General features: G+C 52.0%; 1 protein-coding gene across 1 annotated transcript; it reads left to right on the top strand.

Annotated features, from left to right (window-relative positions):
* Positions 1–11659: 11659 nt before the first annotated feature.
* On the top strand, positions 11660–20824 carry ARRDC1 (arrestin domain containing 1). The gene is made up of 8 exons (XM_053556604.1): positions 11660–11850; positions 18340–18450; positions 18844–18894; positions 19000–19154; positions 19426–19608; positions 19693–19869; positions 19951–20392; positions 20466–20824. Exons 1-8 carry the CDS (start codon positions 11733–11735, stop codon positions 20528–20530), a joined length of 1302 nt encoding a protein of 433 aa, XP_053412579.1. The 5' UTR covers positions 11660–11732; the 3' UTR covers positions 20531–20824.

Below are 20824 nucleotides of genomic sequence, written 5' to 3'. Positions count from 1 at the left end.
CCTGAGCCAGAGTGAGACCTCATCTCTAAAAATAGCCAGGCATTGTGACTGGCGCCTGTAGTCCCAGCTACTTGGGAGGCTGAGGCAAAAGAATCAATTGTGCCCAAGAGTTTGAGGTTGCTGCGAGCTAGGATACGACGGCACTCTACCGAGGATGACAAACTGAGGCCCTGTGTCAAAAACCAAACAAACAAAAGATGTATGGAGATTCCAGCCTAGTAAAGTGGCTCACACCTGTAATCCCAGTATTCTGGGAAGCTGAAGCAGGTGGATTTCTTGAGCTCAGGAGTTCAACACCAGCTTGAGCAAGAGCAAGACCCCCATCTCTACTAAAAATAGAAAAACTAGCTGGGCATTGTGGGCAAGTCTAAGCTATTGGGAGGCTGAGGTTACTGTGAGCTATGATGACTCCACAGCACTCTATACCCAAGTTGACAGAGTAAGCCTCTGTCTCCAAAAAAAAAAGGTATGGAGATTCCTCAAAGAACTAAAACTAAAAGTAGACCCATCATTTGACCGCAATCCCACTACTAGGCATTTACCCAAATGAAAAAAGTCATTTTAGCCGGGGCGGTGCCTGTGGCTTAAGGAGTAGGGCGCAGGTCCCATGTGCCAGAGGTGGCGGGTTCAAACCCAGCCCCGGCCAAAAAAAAAAAAAGAAAAAAGTCATTTTACCACAGGGACATTTTCACTTGAATATTCACACTACCTCAGTTCACAGTCACAAAAATGTGAAAATAATCCAAGTTGCCCATCAACACGTGAATAGATTAATAAACTGTGGTATGTGTATACTGTGTGGGATGCTATTCAGCCATAAAAAGTATGTACTTTTTTTTTTATACTTGTGGATAATTTTCATGATATCCAACACCACAGATAAGCAAAACAGGTCTCAACCTTCATGCAGCCTGCAGGTTGGACATCCCTGCAAGGGGAAAGAACTAAAATGTTAGGACAGAGGCCAGACCCTGTGGCTCATGCCTGTAATCCAAACACTCTGGAAGGCCAAGGTGTGGGGGGACATCTCTGGAACTCAGGAGTTCGAGATAGCCTAAGCGAGAGCAAAATCCTGTCTCTACTGAAAACAGGAAAACTAGCTGGGTATTGTGGGAGGCCCCTCTACACAGCTGGTAGTCCCAGCTACACAGGAGGCTGAGGCAAAATGATCACTTGAGCCCAGGAGTTTGAGGTTGCTGTGAGTTATGACAACATCAGACACTCTACCCGGGGCAACAGAGTGAGACTGTCTCAAAAAAAGAGAAAAGGGTGGCGCCTATGGCTCAGTGGGTAAGGGTGCCAGCCCCATATACTGAGGGTAGCAGGTTCAAACCCGGCCCTGGCCAAACTGCAACAAAAAATAGCTGGGCATTGTGGTGGGCACCTGTAGTCCCAGCTACTCAGGAGGGTGAGGCAAGAGAATCACCTAAGCCCAGGAGTTGGAGGTTGCTGTGAGCTGTGTGATGCTTACCAAGGGCGATAAAGTGAGACTCTGTCTCTATGAGAAAAAAAAAAAATAAAGGAAACTGAAGAAGGAGGGGGTGTAGGAGCCAAGTAAAGACTGGCAGAGATAGAATCCTGCCAAAAGCTGCCAATAGTTTCTGTAAGGTGAAGATTGAGAATCAGTGGATTTAGCAACACAGGGGCACAGTTACCTTGAGAAGTACAGTTTTTCTGGAGCAGTAGGGAAAAGTCTAAGTGGGCTGGGGAGGAATGAATGGAGAGGAGCCACAGATCACAACTCTTCTGAAGAATGCAGAAAAGGAGAGCAGAGAAATGGGGCTGAACCTGGAAAGAGAAAGTGTTCTATGGTGAGAGAGAAAATAACATGTTCACTGATGGGAATGATTCCATAGACAGTGAAAATTGATGATGTAGGAAAAGGATGAGAGAATGGTTGGGAGGGAATTCATCAGTTTCAGGTAGGAACAGGGGTGGCTCACCTCAATAATAGAAGAAAGGAGAATTTGACATAAAGGTTTTGGAAAGGTTAGTAGATGTGTGGTGGGAGTTGGAGCAGTTCTCTTCTGATGTGAACTTTCCCAGTGAAGTAGAAAACAGTTATCAACTGAGAATAAGGAGGAAGGAGCAGATATTGGTGGGTGATCCAAGCACAGAGGACCAGATGATGTGACCAACTCCTGGCACAGGGGTTAGGGGGAGTCTAAAGAATGATCACAATGCTTGTCCATGGTATTAGAACTGATTGAGGAAGGAGCAGTAGGTTGAGGTCCAGCTTAGGCATGGAAACTTTTTTTTTTTTTTTTCAGACTGTTCCCTAGGTTAGTGGAGTGCCATGGTGTCACTGTAGCTCACAGCAACCTCAAACTCCTGGGCTCAAGCGATCCTCCTGCCTCAGCCTCCCAAGTAGCTAAGGCTACAGATGCCCACCACCATGCTTGGCTAGTTTTTCTATTTTTAGTAGAGATGGAGACTCACTCTTGCTTAGGCTGGTCTCCAACTCCTGAGCTCAAGGGAGCCACCCACCTCGGCCTCCCAGAGGGCTGGGACTACAGGCTTGAGCCACCATGCTTGGCTGGAAGCTGTGTTCTAAGTAACATTTCCTATTATGCAAACATTAATGGGCCACTGTTTCAATCCTGCTTGCTAGTATCCCATTGGCCAAAGCAAGTCACATGGGCAGATCAAAGCAAGAATACTGGGAAGCATGGTTCACTGGGAAGCTGCTATAGTGCACCTTATGGCCGCCAATGAGTCAGCTCTTCCTAAGACCTCCAAAATTACTGTCTTATTAAGGCATAAGAGCAGGAATCCAGCATCCTACAATCTGTAACAAGTCTAGATATGGGTGAGGCACCTTGGGAATGGCTCCTTTTTCTCTAGAGCAGTGTTTTTCAACCTTTTTTGTCTCACAGCACACTTGAACATATAAACTGCTGCACACTTAAATTATGTTGATAAAAAAAGTAAAAAAAGGAATATACTTAACGTGCTTTGAACTTTTTTATTATTTATTTTTTTGAGACAGAGTCTCACTATGTCGCCCTTGGTACAGTGCTGTGGCATCACAGCTCACACCATCCTCAAACTCCTGGCTTAAGAGATTCTCTTGCCTCAGCCTCCCAGTAGCTGGGACTACAGGCGCCGGCCACAATGCCCAGATATTTTTTGTTGCAGTTGTCGTTGTTTAGCTGGCCCAGGCCTTGTGTGAACCCGCCAGCCTTGGTGTATGTGGCTGGCACTGTAACCGCTGTGCTACAGGCACCTAGCCTGAACTTTTTTAGAAAATAATTTAATTGGGTGGCGCCTGTGGCTCAGTGAGTAGGGCGCCGGCCCCATATGCCGAGGCGTTGTGGCGTGCGCCTGTAGTCCCAGCTGCTCGGGAGGCTGAGGCAAGAGAATCGCGTAAGCCCAGGAGTTAGAGGTTGCTGTGAGCCGTGTGACGCCACGGCACTCTACCCGAGGGCGGTACAGTGAGACTCTTGTCTCTACAAAAAAAAAAGAAAATAATTTAATTGGCCGGGCATGGTGGCTCACGCCTGTAATCCCAGCACTTGGGAGGTTGAGGCGGGTGGATTGCCTGAGCTCATAGGTTTGAGACCAGCCTGAGCAAGAGCTGGACCCAGTCTCTAAAAATAGCTGGGCATTGTGGTAGGCATCTATAGTCCCAGCTACTCTGGAGGCTTGAGACAAGAGAATCACTTGAGCCCAAGAGTTTGAGGTTGCTATGAGCTATGACACCATGGCACTCTACCAAAAGGGATAAAGTGAGACTCTGTCTCAAAAAAAAAAAAAAGAAAAGAAAACAATTTAATTAATGATCTTTAAATTTTTTCTTTTTTTTTTTTCTTTTTCTTTTTTTGTTTTTTGTTTTAGTTTTTGGCTGGGGCTAGGCTTGAACCCTCCACCTCTGGCATATGGAGCTGGGGCCCTACTCCTTTGAGCCACAGGCACCACCCTTTAAATTTTTTCTTGACACGCCTAAGATCCTCTCCCAGCACACCAGTGTGTAGCAGCATACCAGTTGAAAAATCACTGCTCTAGGGCGGTGCCTGTGAGTAGAGCGCCGACCCTATATGTCGGACATGGGGGGTTCAAACCCAGCCCCAGCCAGAAACTGCAAAAAAAAAAAGAAAAAAATAATGCTACTACACTCTAGTCTGGGCAACAGAGTGAGACCCTGCCTCAAAAAATATATAAAATAAAAAAATAAATCTGTAAGTGAAATTTATTTTAAAAAATCACTGCTCTAGAGGCTAGTGAAATAAGACATTTCTTGCTCCTCACACCTGGACAGCCAATGGGGAAGCACATGCAAACTGCAAAGATGCTTCAGTTCAAAATGGAAGAGGGCACACAGCAGTCACTGCTCTTAACTGTTTTGAAATGCAGCTAGACACATTGCCATAGTTCCCCTAACTCTAAGAAGAAAATGTTCTTGATTGGGGTTGGCCTCTACTTGGAAGTGGCACTCTAGGTTTTAGATTCTCCTCTGGACAGGGTCTCATCTTGCCTTAGAAAAAGGGTGATGTTTGTAGCTGGAGTGCTTCCTCAGCAGTCCTGTTTGTTACCCATAGAAAGTTGGGAGCCCAGAAGCCTTGTTTTATTTTGAGCCCTGTCTGAGGTCAAACAGATACAAACCTTAAAAAAAAACTTTTATGGATGTTCTACACATTAAATTATAATTCATTTAATGAAACAAAAGCTACACCACAAAGGGTCTTCTGCACTGTAGGTTACAATTCAAGTGCTGGGGGGCACTGATCTCAAGATTGTTAGAAGCCCTTTTATATTCTGAGATGAGTCTAAAGATCACCCACCCTCCCTTCCCACCTGAAATCTTTCAGAGGTCTTAACCAGGGATCTCACTATCTTACCCTTGATTTGCTCTTAACCCTGAGGTCATGTTTTGCTGAGTTTTGCTGGGTCTGGTCTTCATCCTAACAACTTTTCTTTTCTTTCTTTTTTTCTTTTAGACAGAGTCTTATTTTGTTCCCCTTGGTAGAGTACCATGGCGTCATAGCTCACAGCAACCTCAAACCTCAACCTCTTGGGCTTCAGCAATTCTCTTGCCTCAGCCTCCCAAGTAGCTGGGACTACAAGTGCCTGCCACAATATTCGGCTATTTTTAGAGATGAGGTCTTGCTCTGGCTCAGACTGGTCTCCAACTCTTGAGCTCAGGCAGTCCAAACCCTCGCCTTCCCAGAGTGGAGGATTACAGGTGTGAGCCACCGCACCTGGCCTCTCTTCTTCTTTCACTTCCTCTTCCTCTTTCTCCTCCTCCTCCTTATTCCTCCTTTCTGTCTCTCTCTCTCTTTTTTTTTTTTTTTTTTTTTTTTGAGACAGAGCCTCACTCTGTCATCCAGAGTAGAGTGCTATGGCCTCAGCCTAGCTCACAGCAACTTCAAACTTATGGGCTCAAGAGATCCTTCTGCCTCAGCTTCCTGAGTACCTGGAACTACAGGCAACCTGGCACATTATCTGGCTAATTTTTCTATTTTTTTAGTTGAGATGGGTCTGGCTCTTGCTCAGGCTCATCTTAAACTCCTGAGGTCAAATATTCCTTCAGATGGCTGGGTGTGAGTCACTGTGCCTAGCCCTGACACCACTTCTTACCTTGAGAACCTTTTGCTACAGGCAAAGACTGGGAATGAGAAAAATTTTTATTTTCCAATGCAATAAAACCTGGTAGGAAATGTTTTCTCTAACTTCTACTTGAATACAGGACACTTCTTTTCTTTTCTCTCTCTCTTTTTTTTGATACAAAGACTCACTTTGTCGCCACCAGTAGAGTGCTGTGGTGTCACAGCTCACAGCAACCTTAAACTCTTAGGCTCCAGCGGTCCTCTTACCTCAGCCTCCCAAGTAGCTGGGACTACAGGCGCCCACCACAACGCCCAGCTATTTTAGGAGATAGGGTCTGGTCTGGCTCAGGCTGATCTCCAACCTGTAAGCTCAGGCAAACTACCCACTTCAGCCTCCCAGAGTGCTAGGATTATAGGCGTGAGCCACCATGCCTGGCTGAATACAGGACAATTCCTTTAGTTCTTTCAAAAATTTTTTAGAGACAGAGTCCCACTATGTTACCCATATTGGTTTCAAATTCCTGGCTTTCAGTGACGCTCTTGCCTCAGCCTCCCAAAATTCACCTTTCTTTTCTTACTTTTGCTTTATCATAATTAACTGAAAGAAGCTAATTGTCCCTTTAACCTTTCCATCAGAAAGGTCAGATCATAGATTCATTTCCTGTCTTCCTTGTTACAATAGGCAGTGGTCTTGCCAAAACATAAGTAGTTCACATTTTCTCCAGGTTTTTTTCTTTTTTTTTGCAGTTTTTGTCTGGGGCTGGGTTTGAACCTGCCACTTCCGGTATATGGGGCTGGCGCAGTACTCCTTTGAGCCACAGGCGCCACCCTCTCCAGCTTTTATTAGCAGTTTTCTCACTGTTCTATCCTCCTCCTGCTGCCTAGTACCAAAGCCAATGGCGTATTTTTAAATTTTTGTCATGCCAGTTTCTTATTTCTCAGTATCAATTTTTGTGCCATTTATCTATTCTTGCATAATAAGCCACTCCAAAACTTACTTATGATTCTGTAGTCTAGTTTGGGCTCAGCTGGTTGGTTCTGTTGTTGGCTGGTATGGTAGGCTGTCTCAAATTGTCACCATCAATTTCTTCCCTTCCTTTAAAGGAAAGCTCTACTTACACTGGTTCTGTGACTGTTTTAGGGGTTTTTTTGCAGTTTTTGACCGGGGCTGAGTTTGAACTCACCACCTCCGGTATATGGAGCCAGCGTCCTACTCCTTTGAGCCACGGGCGCTGCCCTCTGTGACTGTTTTGATACAAATAGTGTGGTGGGAAATTCTGGGACTTTTTTTTTTCCACTTTGTCACCCTCAGTAGAGTGCTATGGCATTATAGTTCACAGCAACCTCAAACTCTTGGGCTTAAGCGATTCTCTTGCCTTGGCCTCCAAGTAGTTTTAATACAGGCCCCCACCATAACACCTAGCTATATTTAGAGACCAGGTCTTGATCTGGGTGGCCAAGGTGGGAAGATTGCCTTTTGCTGGTGAGCTCAGGCAATCCATCCACCTTGGCCTTCCAGATTGCTGGGATTACAGGCGCCCAGCTTCCTCCCTCTGGGGTGCCAGACACCGGGTAATCATTCTTACTATCCTGGGGCCACCATGCTGTATAAAACCCCAAGCTAGCCATGTGGAGAGGCTACCTGCAAGAAAGAGATGCCTGGGGCGGCACCTATGGCTCAGTGGGTAGGGTACTGGCCCCATATACCGAGGGTGGCGGGTTCAAACCCAGCCCCAGCCCAACAACAATAAAATAGCTGTGCGTTGTGGCAGGCGCCTGTAGTCCCAGCTACTAAGAAGGCTGAGGCAAGAGAATCACCTAAGCCCAGGAGTTGGAGGTTGCTGTGAGCTGTGTGACACCACAGCACTCTACTGAGGGCAATAAAGTGAGACTGTCTCTACAAAAAAAAAAAAAAAAAAGAGATGCCTGACCAGCCTGCAAATGTCCCAGTCACCCCAGCTGGAGTATTAGATATGTAAGTAAATAGCAGATACTACACAAAGCTTTAGAAACCCCCAGCTGATTCCAAACCTGTTTTCAGGATAAATAATAAATTGAGATTGTGGTTGTGCAACAATAGGTAGCTGAAGCTGCCAGAGTCATTCATAGAGCTATAGTGATCTGGGCAATGATTAAGGCTGTAAATCGAGATGGCTTCACTTGAATATCTAGGCAGGCTCTTGCTCTCCAGGTGATCTCTCTAGCAGAGTAACCAGACTTTTTTTTTTTTTTTTTTTGCAGTTTCTGGTCGGGGCTGGGTTTGAACCCACCACCTCCGACATATGGGGTCCGCGCCCTACCCCTTTGAGCCACAAGCACCACCCTCTTTTTTTTTTTTTTTTTTGAGGCAGAATCTCTGTCTCCCTGGCTAGAGTGCTATGACATCATCATAGCTCATAGCAACCTCTAACTCCTGGGCTCAAGCGATCCTTTTGCCTCAGGTACCTAAGTACCTGGGACTAGAGGTGCCCGGCTATTTTTCCTATTTTTTACTATAGATAGGGTCTCACTTTTTCTTTTCTTTTCTTCTTTTTTTAGAGACAAGAGTCTCACTTTGTCACCCTCGGTAGAATGCTGTGGTGTCACAGCTCACAGCAACCTCCAGCTCTTGGGCTTAGGCGATTCTCTTGCCTCAGCCTCCTGAGTAGCTGGGACTACAGGTGCCTGCCACAATGCCTGGCTATTTTTTTTTGTTACAATTTGGCTGGAGCCAGGTTTAAACCCGCCACCCTTGGTATATGGGGCTGGCGCCCTACTCACTGAGCCACAGGCGCCACCCCGTCACACTTTTTTTTTTTTGTAGAGGCAGAGTCTCACTGTACTCCCCTCTGTAGAGTGCTATGGCGTCACACGGCTCACAGCAACCTCCAGCTCTTGGGCTTACGTGATTCTCTTGCCTCAGCCTCCGGAGTAACTGGGACTACAGGTGCCCGCCACAATGCCCGGCTATTTTTTTTTGTTGCAGTTTGGCTGGGACTGGGTTTGAACCCGTCACCCTTGGCATATGGGTCTGGCGCCCTACTCACTGAGCCACAGGCGCCGCCCCTCCGTCACACTTTTTCTAAGGCTGATCTTGAACTTCTGAGCGATCCATCTGCCTTGGCTGCCCAGAGTGCTGGGATTACAGAATAAAGGGTGTGCAGAGCCCTCTGGAATTAGGCATAAGACACCACACCCTGCCAATTCTCCCAATTCAAAGAAGGTCATGTGCCCAGGCCAGATTCAAGGGGAGGAGACAGAACCCATCTTCTGATGGGAGGAACAAAAGGAATGAAAGGAATTGTTGGTTGAAATCTTTGAAGACAAAATGAACCCTAAGCAAGAGCTGAAGCTAGGTATAGAGTGCTTTGGGGGGACAAGACTCATGAGACTGAGAGGCTGCATTAATCATGTTTTTTGTTTTCTGTATTTTATGATGGTTTGACATCTCAGGTGTTTTGCTTATCAGGGACAAATTGTCCCTTTCAGGGCTGGCTCATTCCTAGAGATGGCAGACACCTTGCTGTGAACACGCCTTTCTTTATTTCTTTTCCTTTCTTTCTTTCTTTTTTTTTTTTTTTGAGACAGAGTCTCAAGCTGTCACTTTTAGAAGTGCTGTGGCGTCACAGCTCATAGCAACCTCAAACTCTTGGGCTTAAGCGATTCTCTTGCCTCAGCCTCCCAAGTAGCTGGGACTATAGGCACCTATCACAATGCCAAGCTATTTTTTGTTGTTGTTGCAGTTGTCGTTGTTTTAGCTTGCCCTGGCTGGGTTCAAACCCACCAGCCTCGGTGTATGCGGCTGGTGCCCTACACACTGAGCTTTGGGCTTGCCCAAGCATGCCTTTTATATACAAACCAACCAACCCAGTGCCCATATCCCCAACCATCTCCTTTATGGACTCTCATACCCTAAGGCAGCATTCCTCCTACCCTAAATCACCGTGGTGCAAGGGTCCAAACAGCTAGAGACCACTGACACAGCCTACAGCTCGCTGAGATTGTTCATACCATCCAATCCCAAACTTGCCTTACCCTGCCTTGCTCATTTTCCCCTGTGCCCTTGCATGGCATCGCACACCCCCTCATCTCGGGAACCATCAGTTAATTAAACTTTTTTTTTTTTTTTTTTTTTTTTCAGTGATTTTTATTTTTTTTTTTGTGTGTGTGGATTTTGGCCGGGGCTGGGTTTGAACCCGCCACCACCGGCATATGGGACCAGCGCCCTACTCCTTGAGCCACAGGCGCTGCCCCAGTTAATTAAACTTTTATTTTAAAGCACTTGTTTTTCTCTGAGTCTGTCACCTTACCATATCTGATTCAGACAATCCTGGGTACATTTTAAGATACAGGCCAGGAGGTCAGAAGGATCACCTGTGTGGATTCTGAAGTCACTGACAGTTCCCACAAGAGTGTAATTGGAGAGAGTAATGGTGAGTTAGGAGCTAAAATCACAACATGAGGGGAAGTAAGCAGAGCTTGTCAGATGACAGCAACAGGGAGGTGGGGTTATTATTCTGAGAACAGGAGATTTAAAACGGGTAGCTTTTAGGGTGGAGAATTGTTTGGAAGTGGTTACAGGGAGTTGGGAGGGCATCCACCCCACCTGCTGGCCCAGATGCACAGAGTTGTATGAAAAGAAACATCTGCTGGGGAAGCTCAGCTTCCTTAGAGCAAGGAGGTAGTGACCAGAGGGCACAGCTGCAAGGTGTGAAGCCGGGGCTGGAAGAGAGATGCCTCAGAATAAAGGGTGTGCAGAGCCCTCTGGAATTAGACTGTGGGAGACAGAGTAAGGTCCTCCCATTTTCTGGCCTCCTGTTGCATTTCATCTTAGCAGCAGCCAGCACAGTCAGACCCTCCTTCCTGACTTCTATCATGGACACTTGGCATTTGGAGACTACCCGCAGTCTTGGCAGCAAAGCATCTTCAGACTCCCTCCTTGAATATGGAACACTGTGAAGACAGGTGGGCCTAGAGCTTTAGGGCCTGGCAGGACAACACCCATTGGCGTCTCTCCAGCCAGGCTAGTAGGCCCCTCCAGCCTGTGGGGCCCAGATTCTATGTCTTATGTTCCAAACGGTGATGTCACAACTAGAGTTATCAAAATTTCAGTTCTGGCCAAGTGAAGTGGCTCACGCCTGTAATCCCACACTCTAGGAGACAGACAGGAGGATCTCTTGAGCCCAAAAGTTCTAACCAGCCTGAGCAACGCAGCAAGACCTCCATATCCCTGGGCAGCGCCTGTGGCTCAGTGAGTAGGGCCCTGGCCCCATATACCAAGGGTGGCGGGTTTGAACCCGGCCTTGGCCAAACAGCAAACAAACAAAAAAAAAAAAAAAAAAAGAAAAGAAAATAAAGAAAGAAAGGCTAGCCAGGTATGGTGGGCACAGCTGTAGTCCTAGTAACTGGGGAGGCTGAGGCAGGAGGATCCTTTGAGTCTGGAAGTTGGAGGCTACTGTGAGCTGTGTTGTTGCCAACCAGCCTCAGCCCCGTGACTCCGCGAAGTTGCGCGTAAACGCATTGTTCACGAAGGTATCTAAGGGCATGTGGGATTCTGCTCGCCACCACTCTCCCATCCCCCAATCTGTATCTAGGCAATCTTCTCCATCAAGGATGCCACCGCCTTTGCCAGTTTCTCTGGACAAAACTCTTCCCGCCTTGACTCCCCGCTTCACCCACCTCCATGTTGAATTAGTCCCCAGGTAAGGGACACCTCCTCTCTCCCATACTAGCGTCCCTGAGTATTTAGGTTCCACCCCCGCGTATCACTCTCCGCAAAAGGACCTTTAGCCAAAGGTAAATCAGTTTACTCCTGCCTGCTTGGTCACCCACCTCCCCGCCACGCCTCCTGGGACCCTCCGGGACGCCCCGGTGCCGCCGGGTTTTCAGCGCGCCCTGCCCAGGCCTGCTCCCTCCGGGACCCCCAGGACCGCGCGGAGCCCCGGTGACCGTCCTCCCGAGGGTGCAGTGGGGAAGGCCGGTGGGCAGGGCGCGTCCTACACTCCACTCCTTCCTGGCCAGCAGCTCCGCCCCCGACAGGTGAGCGGCCGAAGGGGGCGCTGGGAGCGCGGCGCGCCGGGTACCGCGAGCTCGGGCGCCCTGCGGGCGGGGCGGGGGGCGGAGGGATGCGAACCGGGGGCGGGCCGGGGCGGGCTGCGCCGCGGGGCCGGCCGGCGTCAGAGCTCTGCTGGGCGGTGAGGCCGCGGGATGGGGCGGGTGCAGCTCTTCGAGATCCGCCTGAGCCACGGCCGCGTCGTCTACAGCCCGGGGGAGCCGCTGGCCGGGACTGTGCGCGTGCGCCTGGGAGCGCCGCTGCCCTTCCGAGGTGGGCCGGGGGGCCGCGCCGCACCTGCCCTCGGGAAAAGTGGCTGTGGGCCTGCGGGGCGGGGGTCTGCGGGGAGGGCCGGGGTGGAGCCGGTGGCGGCCAGGGCGGGGCGGGGCTGGGCAGGGAGGTCTGGGTGGCCCAGTCCTTCCGCTTCTGTCCTTCCTGTTCTCTCCGCCTAGGGGTGGCCAGATTCCGGGGAGGGGACCTGGAACCTGTCCGCCCTCCTGAGCACCGACACTCGCAGACCCCCGACCTTTCCGTCCGGGTGTCCAGGGTCGGCTCCGCTCCGCACCTGCGGGCTCCTCACCTGGAGCCTGACCCGCGCTGGGACCCCTGTCCCCACGCCCACGCTCCTGCCCGGAGTTGAGTCTCCTAGGAGAATCCACGGGCCCCGCTTGCCTTCTACGGCGTCGTCCCCAGCCCAGCAGGCACTGAGCCTGAGCCCTGCTGGTCACTGTCTTTGCCGGTGCAGGCATCTGGGACTTTGGGACCGGGGATCGGGTTGCTGCAGTGACCACTGAGAGGGGCTCTGGAGGTGCGGGCACCATCAGCCTGTTCCAGGCGTGGCTGCCTCCAGTGTATAGGGCCCTGCGTGGGACCGCCTGGCTTGGGACCTCAGGGCAGGGTGGGTTGTAGCTGTTAGTGCAAAGTTAGTGCGGCCCTAACTGCCCAGGGGCCTCTCTACCTTGGCCTTCTGTGAGACCCACCTGGGCTGCTCGGCCCAAACCACAGCCACCAGGCTTCTGGACTTTGACCACTGGGCCTCTGTGCCATGGACATCACTTTGGGGGCCTGCCGAGGATTGAGTTCAACCTGGGACTCTGGTGTTCTGACCCCATCCTCGCCACTGTTTGTGGCCGGAGGGGTCTAAGGAGCTGGGGATAGGTGTTTCTGTCTGACTCTGGCCTTGGGGCCTCCTTTCCTGTATCCTCCTTTGGAGTTTGGTGTTTGGGTGGGGACAGGCGTGGCTATAGCAGGGGATTCAAAAGAGACAGTAAATGCTCTCCTCAGGCACAGCAAGGTGTGAGAAGGGGCTAGATCCTGGCAGAGAGGAATGATGTGGGGCTGCAACACTGGCAGGACAGAGGCCCTGGACAGAAGTCTCTGCTGGCTTGGCTGTCCTGTAGTTTCCCCCCATCCCCCGGGGCCTGGAGCAAGCAGGCCATTGCTGGCCACAGGGAAGCGATGGCCAGAGCTGTCTGTGACTAGCCTGGGCTGGGCAGAGCTCCCACTTTCCCTACCTCCATGTGGCATGTAGGAGGGCTGCTGGGCCTCAGGAGCCTGAGGGAGCTCATGTGGATGGTCCCACCTGTGAAGTGCCAGGCAGGTCGAGTATGGGAGGGATGGGCAGGGTCACAGGCTGGGGAGTAGGGGATGGGCTAGTACAGACCAGAAAGTGGATTACTCAGGATGCTCTGGGGCTTCATCCAGCCCCACCTGGGAGGGGAAAAGAGTTACCATGTTTCTATTTTTTTTTCTTATCATTCAAAAAAGTTAATATTCATTGAGTTCCTGTTAGGAGCCAGTGGATATCACAGGAAGCCTTTCCCTAGGTGGGCAGCAGGACTGCCCCAGGGGCTCCCAGTTTGAGTGCTTGTCTGATGAGCACAGAGATGGTTAGCAGTCTGCCATGAAGACACAGAAGGAAGGTGAGAAAGGACCAGTTTTGGGGCCCAGGTCTGGCCTAGCTCAGAGCCAGGCATCAGGCCCGGCTGTCCTATGTTCTGCTCTTACTGGAGTTGGTGACGAAAGCAGATAGAGCCTCACCAAGCTCTCACTGTGAGCCACACAGAGTTCTCTCCACTTCCCTTGGAATGGTTTTATTCACCTATCAGAGCATCCTGGGAGGTGGTGCTGTTATTTTTCTCGTGAGATAGATTTGGAAACGACAGTAGGAAGAGTGGCCCCCAGGCCACAGTTTCAATAGAAAGGTGTGTGGCAAAAGGTGGGCTGCTCCTGGTTTGTGGGAGCTGAGCTGGCAGGGTGTGAGACCTCTGGGATGAAGATGAGTGAGTAGCGGTCTTTGTGGTGAGAGTACAGGTGGTAAAATAGAGGGAGCCCCAGCTGGAACACAACCCAGGCAGCCCCACATCTCCTATAGGACCAGACACCAGCACTTGGCTGACTTTTGTTAGGTTTCTGGACATCCTTAGGAAACTTTTTTTTTTTTTTTTTTTGTAGAGACAGAGTCTCACTTTACTGCCCTCGGTAGAGTGCCATGATGTCACAGGACTCACAGCAACTTCCAGCTCTTGGGCTTAGGCGATTCTCCTGCCTCAGCCTCCCGAGCAGCTGGGACTACAGGCACCCACCACAACGCCTGGCTACTTTTTTGTTGCCGTTCGGCCGGGGCTGGGTTTGAACCTGCCACCCTTGGTATATGGGGCCAGCACCCTACTCGCTGAGCCACAGGCACCGCCCAGCCCTTAGGAAACCTTTTAAAGCCTGGATGGCACCTCAGGGTGAGAACCATTCTGCTTACTTCCTGGACCAGATGCCCCAACCTGGGGAGAGGGATGAGGCTGAGGGTCCCTGTCATCAGTCATCGAAACCCAGAAGGTGGGCTGGGCATGGTGGCAGTCTGGGAGGCCAGGGCGGGTAGATTGCTTGAGCTCACAAGTTCAAGACCAGCCTGAGGGCTCGACACCCATAGCACTGTGGTTACGGTGCCAGCCACATATACCAAGCCTGGTGGGTTCCAATCTGGCCTGGGCCAGCTAAACAATAATGACAACTGCAATAAAAAAATAGTTGGGCATTGTGATGGGTGCCTGTAGTCCCCACTACTTGGGAGGCTGAGGCAAGAGACTTGCTTACGCCCAAGAGTTTGAGGTTGCTGTGAGCTGTGACACCACGGCACTCTACCGAGGGTGACAAAGTGAAACTCTGTCTTTAAAGAAAAAGAAAGAAGAGCAGCCTGAGCTAGAGTGAGACTTCCATTTCTAAAAAATAGCTGGGTGTCGTGGTGGGTGCCTGTAGTCCCAGGATTCGGGAGGCTGAAGCAAGAGGATCACTTGAGCCCAAGAGTTTGAGGTTACTGGGAGTGCCTCAATTTCATGGCACTCTATGGAGGATGACAAAATGAGACTCCTGTCTCAAAAAACAAACAAAACAAACAAAAACCCCAGAAGATGGAGAAAGTCTGAAGCTAAGCCTTGCCTGGTCCTTTCATTTGGCCAAAGTCCCAGGCTCTTCCCGCTGGTGCTGCCATCACAGCAGTCTGCTAGGTGGGCAAGCAGGCGGGAGCAATGTTGTTTGGCCCTCTCCTCCCCAACATACCCCACAGACGCCTCTTGTTTCCTGGGCCCTACCTGGTTCACTGTTTTGCCTGAGAAGGCAAAACATGGCCACTGTCATTGGCCTTGACCCTAAAGACTGGCACCCTTCACCTAGTCTGGCCTGAAACAGCTGCTGAGAGGCAGAGGAGTGGCATCAGGTGCTTTTGGTGAGGAAGTGGCAGGCATGCTGGCAGGAAACCCTGTGCCTCTGCTGAGCCTGCTGAGTGGAGGGGGCAGCACAGGACAGGAGTCACTTGGGAAAGTGGTTAGAGGTTGTTCACTCTGTTAATGTCCTCCACAGGAGCCTTGCCGTGGGTGCAGTGGCTAACACCTGTAATCCTAGCAGCCTGTGAGGCCAGGGCAGGTGGATTGCTTGAGCTCTGGAGTTCAAGACCAGCCTGAACAAGATCTCACCTCTACTAAAAGCAGAAAAACTAGCTCAGTGTTGCACCTATAGTCCCAGCTACTCGGGAGGCTGAGGCAAGAGGATTGCTCAAGCCCAAGAGTTTGAGGTTGCTGTGAGCTGTGATGCCACGAGACTCTACCTAGGGTGACAAAGTGAGACTCTGTTTTAAAAAAAAAAAAAAAATTGAACCTAGCCTGGGCCAGCTAAAAATAAAATTTAAAAGGGCAGTGCCTGTGGCTCAAAGGAGTAGGGCGCCAGCCCTATATGCCAGAGGTGATGGGTTCAAACCCAGCCCAGGCCAAAAACTGCGGAAAAAAAAAAAAAAGAGAGCTCTTTGCATGGGCAGTGGGAAGATCACAGAGCCTGGGCCCCTTTAGGATTGCCTAAGGATCAGTAGGATACTGCATTTTCTGGGAGTTAGGTGCCCCCTGCTCATTTGCCTGAATTCTGGGGCCAGGTCCAGGCTGCATGGGTGATGGTTTTAACTATGCCTGTTACAGCAATGGTGTATGAGATTCCAAGCAAAACTGTGGGGTCTCCTGGTAGTTGGTAAAATTACAGTAGCTCTACTCCATCCTTCACTAGGGGTATCAGTCTACAGTTTGACCAGAATAAGGGGTGTCTTCTTCCTTTTTTTTTTTTTTTTCACCCTGGGTAGAGTGTTGTGACATCATAGATCACAGCAACTTCAAACTCTTGGGCTTAAGCGATTCACTTGCCTCGGCCTCCCAAGTAGCTACAGGGGCCTGCCACAATGCTCAGGTGTTTTTAGAGACGAGGTCTCGCTCTGGCTCAGGCTGGTTTTGAACCTGTGAGCTCGGACAATTCACCCTCCTTGGCCTTATGGAGTAGAGGATTACTGGTGTGAGCCTCTGCACCCAGCCTTGGGATGTCTGTTTTTTGACCTCTCTAACATGTGTCAAAACATTTAATATTTGCCAATCTGATGGGTTAAAATGGCAAATCATGGGCGGCGCCTGTGGCTCAGTTGGTAGGGTGCCGGCCCCATATACCGAGGGTGGCGGGTTCAAACCCGGCCCCGGCTGAACTGCAACCAAAAAATAGCCTGGTGCCTGTAGTCCCAGCTACTTGGGAGGCTGAGGCAAGAGAATTGCTTAAGCCCAGGAGTTGGAGGTTGCTGTGAGCTGTGTGATGCCATGGCACTCTACTGAGGGCCATAAAGTGAGACTCTGTTTCTAAAAAAAAAAAAAATGGCAAGTCATCTGGGTTTTCCCTTATTTCCAGTGAGGCTGGACATCTGTTCCAATTATCTATTGTTGGGTAAAAGTCACCGCAAGAAACAAATTACCCCTAAACGATTGACACAGACATTCTGTGGCACCTCACAACACTGAGTTAGTGAGGACAGCTGTGGGCAGGGCAAAATCTTAGGTTTGTGCCACAGGCTGGGGTCACTTGGCTGGCACCTGGCCAGTTTGGGGACTGCTGCCCTTGCTGGCATCCTCTGTGGGTTGCAGCACCTCGGGGCTGCAGGATGCCAGGGGGACGTGCCCATTCTGTGGGGGGGTCTGCAGGGGTCTTTTCATTGGTCAGCTACATCCCCTTTCCTGGGCTGTTCACGCTCTGCCCTATTCTCTTGGGTGCTCCTGGTCAGTAGGAGCAATGGCAATGTTCTGGACCCCCAGAGTAGGAATAGTTTGAGGTCAGCCCTAGGAGGGTGATGTTGGGGCTGGGTTGGAACTGAGGTTAGTGCAATCACTGGTAGGCCAGGGGAGGTACGGCAGGAAGCAGGGATCTCCCAGGGGTGGGGACCTGGCAGTAGTCCAGGGAGAGAGAATGCATGTGGACAGCCACTTGGGGCTGGGCTGGGTCAAGGCTGGGTGAGAGGAAGTCTGGTGCTCTTTGGTAACTGCAGAAGGCCTGGACCACAGGTGGGGCTGCATGGGGAGGCCACAGGTATGGCTGACCCTGAGCACTTAGGACTTCCTGCCTGGCAGCTCCATCATCAGGATGTCAAAGTCTGGGTTCTCCTCCCCTGTGTAACTCCATTAAGTTAGGAGAAGGAGGTGGTCTTTGATTTTGACTCAGCCCTGCAGGGAAAGGAGGGGGCGGAGCTGCAAGGACCTGGCTCTGGCTCCTACTGCACACCCCTGCTTGAGTCTGCTGTGGTGTGGGTTTTGCTAGGTGGGTCCTCCTTCTTGACCAGCTGTAACCATGGTCCTCTGACCACAGTGAGCTCTGCACATCTCTTGGACTGAGGAATTCATGTTCCTGACCATAGAATGGCAGCAACTGCTACAAATAATTCCTGGGCTGGACACTCCCACTGGGGAGATGGGAGAGGACCAGGCTGTCCATGTGCAGAAAATCAGCCTCCTGGGCAGGCCTGGCCCAGGAAGCAAGAGCCACACCCTCCTCTGTGCCAGAATGCCAGTACCCTTTGCTCAAGCCCGTCTGACCGCATTCCGGCAACATAAGGGCTGGCCTTTAGCTTCCTGGAACGGAAAGGGGACCTCCCTGCCTGACAGACTTGCCTGCCAGGCAGCATGAAGGTGGGCCAGCAAGGGTGTCTTGAGCTTCCTCTGTAGGGAGCTGGGGTTACCAATCTGGGGGTAGCCCCACAGTCATCTGGGTGAGCATTGGGATTTTCCTGCTCTGGACTCTGCAGGACATGCTCTGTGGGGCATGGGCAGGAGATATTTTCTGAAGCAGGCAGCCAGCTCACTAGTCTTTCCAGGACCCTACCCAGGTGGGAATACTTGTCCCACCTAAATTCCTGTGCTGGGGACAGGGAGTGGCCTAGGCCATCTGCTGGCTGGACTCACGGCACCCTCTGCTTTGCAGCCATCCGGGTGACGTGCACAGGTTCCTGTGGGGTGTCCAACAAGGCCAATGATGCTGCCTGGGTGGTGGAGGAAAGCTACTTCAACAGCTCCCTGTCGCTGGCCGACAAGGGTGAGTCAGGGGCCAGTCCCTTGCTTGTTCCAAGCCGTGACCCCTGGGTCTCCCAGGGCTGGGGCCCTGACAGGTCTCCCCAGCAGGCATTGTGGCATTGCCTTGTAGGGGTGTGGTGGCTGAAGGGTCACCTCCTGGTATGGCTCTGACCCCTGGCATAGCTGTCTTGCCCTTGCTCCCACCGCAAATCACTCTCATGTCCTGCCAAGCACTACTTCTCCACTCCTCACCTAGGCTCCAGCCTGTGCTGCTGTGGTGCTGTGACAGAGGCAGGAGACCCAGCAGTCCCGTGCAGCGTGAGCCATCAGCTGTGATGCCTATTCCTGTCCTGGCCTTGTGGCCACCTCAGGCCTTCTGAAGCCTGTCTCCCTGACCTCTCTCCTATCTCTATAGGGAGCCTGCCCGCTGGAGAACACAGCTTCCCCTTCCAGTTCCTGCTTCCTGGTGAGAACTCAGCCTGGACAGGCCTTGTGGTGACCAGCTGGTCCTGGGAGGGTGGGCTCCACAGGGTAGGAGGCAGATGGGTGCCAGTCTTTGCTTTCTCCCCAGCCACGGCACCCACGTCCTTTGAGGGTCCTTTTGGAAAGATTGTACATCAGGTGAGGGCCACCATTGACACGCCACGCTTTTCCAAGGATCACAAGTGCAGCTTCGTTTTCTATATCTTGAGCCCCTTGAATCTGAACAGCATCCTGGACATCGAGGTGAGGATGGAGCAGAGGCCTCCTCAATGTTCCTACCCTTGTGTGTGTATATGTGGAGCTGGGCAGGCTCAGCTTTGCCCTGATGCCCTGTCCCAAAACTGAGGCTAGGTGGTGGGCCTGCAAGTAGCAGGCTCTCTTTCTGGTGCTGCTTGTGCTGGTGTCCAGGGGCAGGGCAGGGCAGGGCATGGCAGGGCTGAGTGGGCATGTCCTGATGCCACAGGGACCCAGCCTGCCCCCACCTGCTAAGTCCCTCCCTGGCCCTCTCCTCAAGCAACCCAACGTGGCCTCTGCCACAAGGAAATTTTCCTACAAGCTGGTGAAGACAGGCAGCGTGGTCCTCACGGCCAGCACTGACCTCCGAGGCTATGTGGTGGGGCAGGTGCTGCGGCTGCGTGCCGACATCGAGAACCAGTCAGGAAAAGACACCGGCCCCATGGTGGCCAGTCTGTTGCAGGTCGGAGCTCTGCTCAACTGCCTGGGCCTGTCCCCCTGGGGTGGGCTGTGGCCTACCCAGGCTCACAGGCTGGTCTTTCCCCAGAAAGTGTCCTATAAGGTCAAGCGCTGGATCTACGATGTGCGGACCATCGCGGAGGTGGAGGGTGTGGGTGTCAAGGCCTGGAAGCGGGCACAGTGGCAGGAGCAGATCCTGGTGCCTGCTTTGCCCCAGTCAGCCCTGCCAGGCTGCAGCCTCATCCACATTGACTACTTTCTGCAGGTTCGGTGCCCAGGGTGTTGGGTGAACTGAGGCCTGGTGGCCTTGGCCCTGGTCCTTCATCCCCCACCCCATACTTCCCAGGTATCCCTGAAGGCGCCCGAGGCCACTGTGACCCTCCCGGTCTTCATCGGCAATATTGCTGTGAACCAGGCCCCAATGAGCCCCCCGGCAGGCCCAGGGCCGCCTCCTGGGGCCCTGCCTCCAGCAATGCCTTCTGCGCCGCCCCAGGAAGAGGCTGAGGCTGTGGCTGTGGCTGGTGGCCCCCACTTCATGGACCTGGTCTCCCTTTCCACCAAGAACCACTCACAGCAGCAGCTGCCACCTGCCACGCTGGGTTCTGTACCAGGTGCCCCTGAGCCTGGTTCTCAGGATTGTAGCCCCACCCCCCACCCATTGGCCCCTCCCCTGTGCATTTCCACAGGTGCCACTGTCCCCTACTTTGCAGAGGGCTCTGGGGAACCCGTGCCTGCCACCAGCACCTTGGTCCTCCCACCAGAATACAGTGCATGGGGCTACCCCGAAGGTGAGTGGAGACCCCAGGACCTGATGCAGAGGGGATTCCACTGCTCCATGTAGACCCCATTTTCTTCCCACAGAGGCCCCGCCATCCTATGAGCAGAGCTGCAGTGGTGCCGATCCCGGCATGACCCCTGGGAGCTGACCCTCAGGAGCTGACTCCCAAGCTGCCTTCTCCGGGCTGGCCTGGCCTCTACTCTGGGACTGCGGCACCCAGGGCCTTGTGCCTTCACTCCCAGCCTGGCCTGGAACACTCAGGACCTGCTCAGCCTCTGCCACTGCCCTGGAGTCAGCCCTCCTTTCCCTGGGCTAGGCTGGGCTGGGGTTGTGGGGAGCTGGGACCCGGAGAGACTACTCAGTAAATAAAGTCTTTGTTTGGAGAGCTGGGCAGAGGCTGGCCTCTTGGAGGGCATGCCTGGCCCCAAGCCACCCCTCCCTT

Source organism: Nycticebus coucang, chromosome 2 (genome assembly GCF_027406575.1).
Source record: "Nycticebus coucang isolate mNycCou1 chromosome 2, mNycCou1.pri, whole genome shotgun sequence".
Lineage (NCBI taxonomy): Eukaryota > Metazoa > Chordata > Mammalia > Primates > Lorisidae > Nycticebus > Nycticebus coucang.
The sequence above is the reverse complement of the archived record's forward strand: the minus strand, read 5'-3'. Positions and strand labels throughout refer to the sequence as shown.